Raw genomic sequence first — 7,627 nt, 5'->3', positions numbered from 1 at the left:
AAAAGAGTCAATTGTCGGATTCCGACGTCAAGGTCCCCCCAAAAAACAAATTAGATTTATAAGGTTCTTATAGACCACTTTAAATATATAAAGGTCCTTCCAAACAAATTAGTGAACATATATGTTCCTTCCATACAAATTCTCCTTATTCAAATTTTAAACTCATTTTATAAAATGAGTCAATGAATAAATGTTGAAACTCATATGAAGTACGAGTTTGGTCCATTTTAGGTTTTGGGTCAATGTTTTGAGTTGAATAATAGGGTACGAGATAGGTTTTTCATGCCTATAAAATGAAATGGTGTCATTATTGTCATATCCCCTTTTTAAGATCAGAGTCATGGAATTTCTTCAAAAATGTCTATCAAGCATAGCTATTGATAACTTTTGTGGAAAAGGCACATGTTCTTCATAGGCTAATTGAGCAATACATCTGGGACCTTTGATCTTTATAGTTGCAACATCTATTTTGACACGCGATTAAAGAAAGACAATACTCCATAGCATATTAAGAACACGTGTTAAGATCTAAATGTTTAAGATTAATTCATCTGTTTACCTTCTTTAATTCATTTAAATCTCAACAATATTAAAGCTAAGTAGTAGATCGACTTGTACCATAATAAAAAATAATATAAAGTCCAACCAAATAATTGAATTTTGTATTATCGACCATTTTGCTCCCCTATCACGATCAAAACAAGGTTGCACCCAAACATGTCAACAAGGTGTTTACCAAATCTTTCAGGTTTTTTTTTTTAGGGAGAATCTTTCTCAAATTCAACTGTATGGCGGCTACCTAGCTACCCTAAAAGAGTACAATACTAGGATCTATCCTATGAAAGCTGTACCTGTACAAGCTTTATACATCACGAAAAAAAAATTAACTGTAGGAAAAGACAAAAATAATACAAATGTACAGTTCAGATTTCTTTGATTTGGGATCAAATTAAACACTTGAGCCAAAATTATGTAGTCCATCCAATATTTCTACATTACCACAATCTCTTTTGACATTCACATAATCATCCTACCATTTGGTAAATTCTTTTGTAGAGTAGTATTTTGGTAAATTCTTTTGTAAAGTAGCTATTTTGAAAAATAGTTTTACAAAATTAGTCATTTTTGTAAATATGATCAAAACACTGATATTTAAATACGATAAAATAAGTGCTAAGTACGATCAAAAAAATATTTAAATACTCCGTATTATTTTGTCTTAAAAATTGGTTCAAGTAAGGGAAAGCATGTAAGGTTCCCCCCCCCCCCCCCCCTCTTTCTGGCGCAAAGGTTGTGTATTTGTGTATAAAGTCAGCATCATTCTTTAATTTAAAAGCTTTGAGAAATTTTAGCAATCATTAAGTCACTTAATTATTTTTATGTAAATACTAGTAGGAGTATAAAATTAGAATAAAGCTCTTAATAAATAATGTCACCCAAACGACTAATTTTTTCTTATTATTAAGAAATAATAACTCTACTTCAACATGATGCAATGCTAAGCCTTAGCTTAATTAAAAATGTGATGACAACTCCTGATAATGATTAAGAGTATAATATAGATTATAAAAGGATTGTTAGGCATAATAAAACAAACCTATTCATTCTTTGTGTTCACACCATTAGATTCTTTGTATTTTGGTAAAGGAAACGATGAGAAACATGAGCTTTTGTAAGCCCTGGTTTTTTAAATCGCACAGATTTTCAGATGATGAATGCATTATTCCAAGTAAGTTCCTTCTTTTTTGTTTGTTTGTTCGGATGAATACATTTCCTATTTATCGTGTCTTTGCTATTTTATTACATTGGTTGTCTATGCTAGTTCCGTTTAGAGTCGAATAAATTTGGGAGAACATTATTGTCAACAAGTAGTCGCTCCTTATGTATTTATGGACAATTTATCTCTAATATCATCTGAGTTCTAGCTTGTTTACAAACAAATTAACCAAGTTTTTATAGGTCAATTTTGGGGTGTTTGGTGACTTTTTGAAAAGGAAACGATAACATATATCAAAGAGAAATAAATCATTACTCTATTACCTTTAATTTTGATTTGTTAGGTGAAAACGAATCACTTAGGGCTTGTTTGACATCATTTTTTGTTTTCAGTTCCTGTTTTTTTTTTTAAAAAACCAAAAACAGGAAACAAGAAAAAAATGTTTTCACTTTTTAGTTGTCAGTTTTCAAAATTATTATGATTTTAATAAGTTTATATAATTTTTGATTCATTATGGGAAATATATCATATACTTTTAACAAAAAAATAAAATAAAAAAAGATTTCCACATCAATGCCAAACGAACCCTTAACTTCTTTGTTTTTATTTGAGGAAGTTGCGGTAAGTTGCGGTAACCTAATTAGCTTTCTGACCAAACACTTTGTAACAATTATGGTTAAATTTATTTGAATGTTACTTGTTAATTTTTTTTTTTTTTTTTGACAAAGCTCGGTTTATTTTCAATTTAATCATTCATCATGGTCGAATTTAAATTCATATGATTGTGAACTTTTCAAAAATAAAGGGTGTAAATAACTATTATTCCCTTCGTTTTAAAATAGTCCCTCCGTCTTTTTATTAGATGTCTATTTCTAGCATTTATTACTCACATAATAAAGAGAAATAAGCATCTAATTGAGGGAAGGAGGGAATAACGATTATTTTGACCTTTTCCCACTAAATATAATGGACTATACTAGGAGAGCCAACTCTTCAAGGCATCCCCGTTTTCTCTTACAAGGAGCTAAAAACTGCTACCAGTGGCTTCAAGGCTTCAAATAAAGTTGGAGAAGGCAGCTTTGGCTCTGTCTACAAGGTATAGTACTACTTCTAACTTCCTAATTAATAATTCTACCTCCGGTTCAAATTACTCGCAACTTTGGGTATTACTTGTGAGATATAAAATATTCCAAAGTTGCGAGTAATTTGGACCGGAGGTAGTACAAAGTTTTTTTTTTTTACCAAGGTTAGCTAGTAGTGACATAAAAATTAGACTTGTTGATTAGCTTATACCATTCTATTTGTTGGACATTTGAAGGGACGCCTTCAAGATGGATCAATCGTGGCAGTTAAAGTACTTGAACTCGAATCATTGCAAGGAGAAAAAGAATTCATATCCGAAATCTCTATGTTATCAAACATTACACATGAAAATCTCATCACCCTTAAAGGATGCTGCATAACTTCTACCAAAAGATTTTTGATCTATGACTACATGGAAAACAATAGCATGGAACTGGCCTTCCTAGGTACTATACTAAAAGATCGAGTTCATTCGATATTGATTTTCTAAATTCAAGATATGATCATATATGAAAAATACATACAGGAGGATCTGAAAGCAGAAGAAAGTTTAGTTGGAAAATGAGGACGAACATTTTACTCGGAATAGCGCGAGGGCTAGCCTTTCTCCACGAGGAGGTCGACCCTCATATTGTGCACCGTGACATTAAACCTGCTAACATACTTTTGGATAAGAATTTTGTACCAAAGATTGCAGATTTTGGTTTGGCAAAGCTATTTTTGGACAGTGTTTCTCATGTGAGCACGCGTGTGGCGGGCACATTGTAAGTAGAATGATCCTCATTCCTCAATGTACATCTTCCTCCGTCACTTTGTCTATATGTTTGTTGTTAATCATAAGTAATAACGATTTTCGTTGCAATATCAAAACTTGAAAGGGGATATCTTGCTCCAGAATACGCAATTTCTGGTCATTTGACGAGGAAATCAGATGTATATAGTTTTGGGATACTGCTATTGCTTATTGTTAGTGGACACAAAGCCGTGGACTACAACTTAGAGCAAAAAGATGCATACCTAGTTACCAAGGTAATGTATTATTAGGCCCTGTTCACTTCACTTTATTTTTCCTAAACTGAAATAATTTTTAATAAACTGAGGCCCTGTCCTTTAGAGCTGCTTTGCTCTGCTCTGCTTGGCCCTGCTTTGCTTTGCTGAAATCTGCTCTGCTCTGCTCTGGGTTAATATCAATTAATAATATCAATAAACCAATAATTAATAATACTTAATAATTAAAGTGCATAATAATTAAAGTACATATTTAAAAATTATAATAATTAAAAATTCACAATACAAATTTTTTAATATTTATTAATAATAATGTCTAACAATTTCTAAATACATATTGATCTTAATAATAACACATAATACATGTTTTTTTTGGGAATAGTAATACTACATTATTATAATAATAGTGAAAATAATGATATAAAAAGGAAGATATTTTACTAATTTGTTACCTTTTTTATGTAAAGAAATTAAAAAAGTAAATTGAATTAATTAATAATTAAATCTAACACTACAATGTTGTAATAATTTGAATATGTAATAATTTGAATATTTTAAACCATTATCGTCTTTTATCTATTCACTATAAACATATGTTAACGTGGTACACATCTATTTATGTTTTCATTCACCCATCAATTATAATAGTGGTAGTAGTATTATTAATAATAATAATAATAGTGGTAGTAGTAGTAGTAGTAGTAGTAATAATAATAATAATAATAATAATAAAAAATTAATAATAATAGTTGTATTAATATTAATAAAAATAATGCTAAAATCTGCTCTGCTCTACTCACCCCTGCTCTGCTCTCCTCTGCCCAGAAGCTCAAAAGAACAGGGCCTGAATTTATTTTTGTTGAACTTAAATTATTTTTAATGAGTTGAAATTAATTTTACTGAACTGAAATTATTTGTGCTAAACTGATTTTCGATTATATTTCTTTTATAAAGATAGATACTAAATTTTTATTGAAATTTATTTTTATTAAACTGAAATTATATTTTACTGAACCAAACTTATTTTTATTGAACTGAAATTATTTTTATTTAATAATCCGTATTATTTTTTTTAAGATTGAAGTGAACTTACAATTATTTTACATACATTCCATCCAATAACTCGAAATAATAGATCATATTCTTTCGTATTCATGAATTAGGTATGGAAGGCTTACAAATCTAACAACCTTCAGCAGCTGGTGGATCCCTCACTCGACGGAGATTACCCCGAAGAAGAACCTATCGAAGTGCTTAAAGTGGGCTTGCTTTGTGTGCAAGAGATAGCCGGTCTTCGGCCTCAAATGTCCGAAGTTGTGAAGATGCTAGGAGATGGTAAAAGTAGGGAAGATGTATCAATATCCAAACCTGGTCATCTTCTTGATCTCATGTACTATAACATAGGGGATGATCATTCCCAAGATAATACTGCAATTAGCAAAATCTCTACCTCTTTCAGCTGTTAGCAACAGCACCACGATTGAGATTTGTGATATAAACTCTAATTGGTGTGAATTTTATTATTTATTTTTGTCACAATTACCTTTTAATTTTCAAATTTTGCAAACAATTATCTTGTAATTTTAATATTGTAAACAAATTAAACTAACTTTTCCTTTGTTTTTATTTTGATAACACTATTTGTTCAGGGTCCTGTCAAAAATAACGTGTAAACAACCCATATCCAACAATTTCAATAATTCACCTCAAATTAAGAACCCTAGGTCAGTTCCCGCCAAAAAAAAAAAAAAAAAAAAAAAAAAAACCTAGGTCAGTTTTTAAATTTGAAGAGAAAAACAAAAATTTGAGGGAATTACATGCAAATTGGATGTATAATAAACAAAAATAAACCACAAATATTATTTATGCTTGAATTCTATTGATTGAATTCCAAAATGAAACCCTAAATTTATAGCTTGACAAATTTTCCCAAATTGAAAACCTTGTCAAATTTGGGTGTAAATTAGACAATTTAAAACTATAAATGATTAACAATTTGTTTAGATCCTAAGTTTGCATTGAACCAAAAACCCTAAATTATCATTTTGTTATTCAATTATTGTCCAAAACTGAATTACACAACATCGACGCAGCAAAGGCCGTGAATTTAAAATTAAACTAGAAGACTGAACCAATTTTTCTTAGATCACATCTAGATCGAACCGATAAAATCTATCCAGTTGATCAGTTGTCCTAGTGTTGGCGCTGTACAGTGTACATATATACATACGCACATAATTAGTTATTAGTCAGTTCTTATAATTAACGACACAATTATATATCGATCATGCTCGTATACAGATTGATATGCAAAGTACATCGTATTGCTAAAACGTACTTCTTCCGTTCTGTTGTACTTGACTCGCTTTGACTTTTACACTGTTTATCACTCCCTCCTTTGACCGACTTTTGTGAATAATAGGCAAGGAAAAATATATTCATGTGAGATTTTTTAAAATTCGTCTCAATAAGTACTATCACAATATATAACTTTTATAATTTATACTTATGGAAAATTATAGTTATTGATCGTTAAAGTTTTACATCGGTAAGCGTGATAAAAGAAACATGTCTAGTAAAAAAAAAAAAAAAAAAAAGCGGAGGAAGTACAATGTTATGATCGTAATTATTTTGCGTGTTCCATTAACCAATTAGAGTGACAAAATACCATACTAAATTCTGCGTGAATAAAAATTGAAGAATGAAAAAATCACCTTATATAATCAGCACTAGGAATGCAAAGAGCAAAGTCAACATTCTACCACGAATAATATTTGATGCTAAGTTCATTTTTGAATTGTATATCAATGGTAGAATTACAAAGTAATTGGGTACAACATACAGTAAAAATGAGCCTTTTTTTTAGGAAATTTTTTAATTTACCACCCAAAAATAGACCTAATTTCTAACTTACTACCCAATTTTTTTTTATTTTAAATTACCACCCAATAATTTAATTATTCACTCATATTACCACCCAATTTAAATTTCCGGTGGAATTTAGTCACGTGGGCCCTAGTCAACGGCTATAAACGGCTATTTTTTTCTTTCTAACAGTTTTCCCTCTCCGATTCTTCCTATAAAACACTTCCCCTGACTAAAATTGTCATCCCATGTTAAATTTCTTCATAAATTCCACAAATTGGAGGTGAATTGTAACAGCAGTACGTAGCAGCCCTAATTGGCGACAGAAAATCAATTCGCTTTAGGTAACCTTTTAATCTGTAAAAATTAGGGCTCTTGTATGAATTAAATTGGGGGAAATTGTTGTCAATTTAATTGGGGGAATTAGTTAGGGCTAAGCAGTACTTTATTGCCTTCTGACTGACCTAAACAACTGGTCCCTAACAAAATCCTCCAAGATGCTGATTTTTCTTCAGCGTAATTTAACTTCTCTAGGAAACCCAGCTACCCTCGAATTAATATTTTGCAGAACAATTAGATTTTTTAAACCAAAATTAGGGTTCCAATGTGATGATGATATGTTGAGAATTAAGAAGAAAAGGGGGTTTTTGTGTGAATTAAGGGCTAAAAATGAATAAGAAATGAAGTTGGTTGGGAGAATTGAATAGGAAAGAGAAGGAAGTCGAAGATAAAGAAAAAAATTGGAGGGAAGTAACTATAGTGGGACCCACGTGACTAAATTCCACCAGAAATTCAAATTGGGTGGTAATCTGAGTGAATAATTAAATTATTGGGTAGTAATTTAAAATAAAAAAAAAATTTGGGTGATAAGTTAGAAATCTAATATATATAAATAAAGTAGGCATTTTTGGAGAGCATTCGGAGCGCCACATAAGCAAAGGTATCTTTTTGACC

The 7,627-nt window shown here is 30.5% G+C and overlaps 1 protein-coding gene across 1 annotated transcript; it reads left to right on the top strand.

Annotated features, from left to right (window-relative positions):
- The first annotated feature begins 1,653 nt into the window (after nt 1-1,653).
- Nucleotides 1,654-5,529, top strand: LOC145637245 (putative serine/threonine-protein kinase). The gene is made up of 6 exons (XM_081688718.1): nt 1,654-1,729; nt 2,698-2,813; nt 3,036-3,246; nt 3,327-3,564; nt 3,679-3,829; nt 4,972-5,529. Exons 1-6 carry the CDS (start codon nt 1,654-1,656, stop codon nt 5,272-5,274), a joined length of 1,095 nt encoding a protein of 364 aa, XP_081544844.1. The 3' UTR covers nt 5,275-5,529.
- Nucleotides 5,530-7,627: the final 2,098 nt, after the last annotated feature.

The sequence above is a fragment of the Chenopodium album genome, chromosome 6, assembly GCF_948465745.1.
Source record: "Chenopodium album chromosome 6, dcCheAlbu1.1, whole genome shotgun sequence".
NCBI classification, from domain to species: Eukaryota; Viridiplantae; Streptophyta; class Magnoliopsida; order Caryophyllales; family Amaranthaceae; genus Chenopodium; species Chenopodium album.
This window is presented reverse-complemented; position numbering and strand designations above follow the sequence as displayed.

Coding starts and splice junctions, on each gene's coding strand:
- LOC145637245 (XM_081688718.1), top strand. CDS start 1,654: ATGAGAAACATGAGCTTTTGTAAGCCCTGGTTTTTTAAATCGCACAGA. Junction 2,814..3,035: donor GCTTTGGCTCTGTCTACAAG/GTATAGTACTAC, acceptor GGACATTTGAAG/GGACGCCTTCAAGATGGATC. Junction 3,830..4,971: donor ATGCATACCTAGTTACCAAG/GTAATGTATTAT, acceptor TTCATGAATTAG/GTATGGAAGGCTTACAAATC.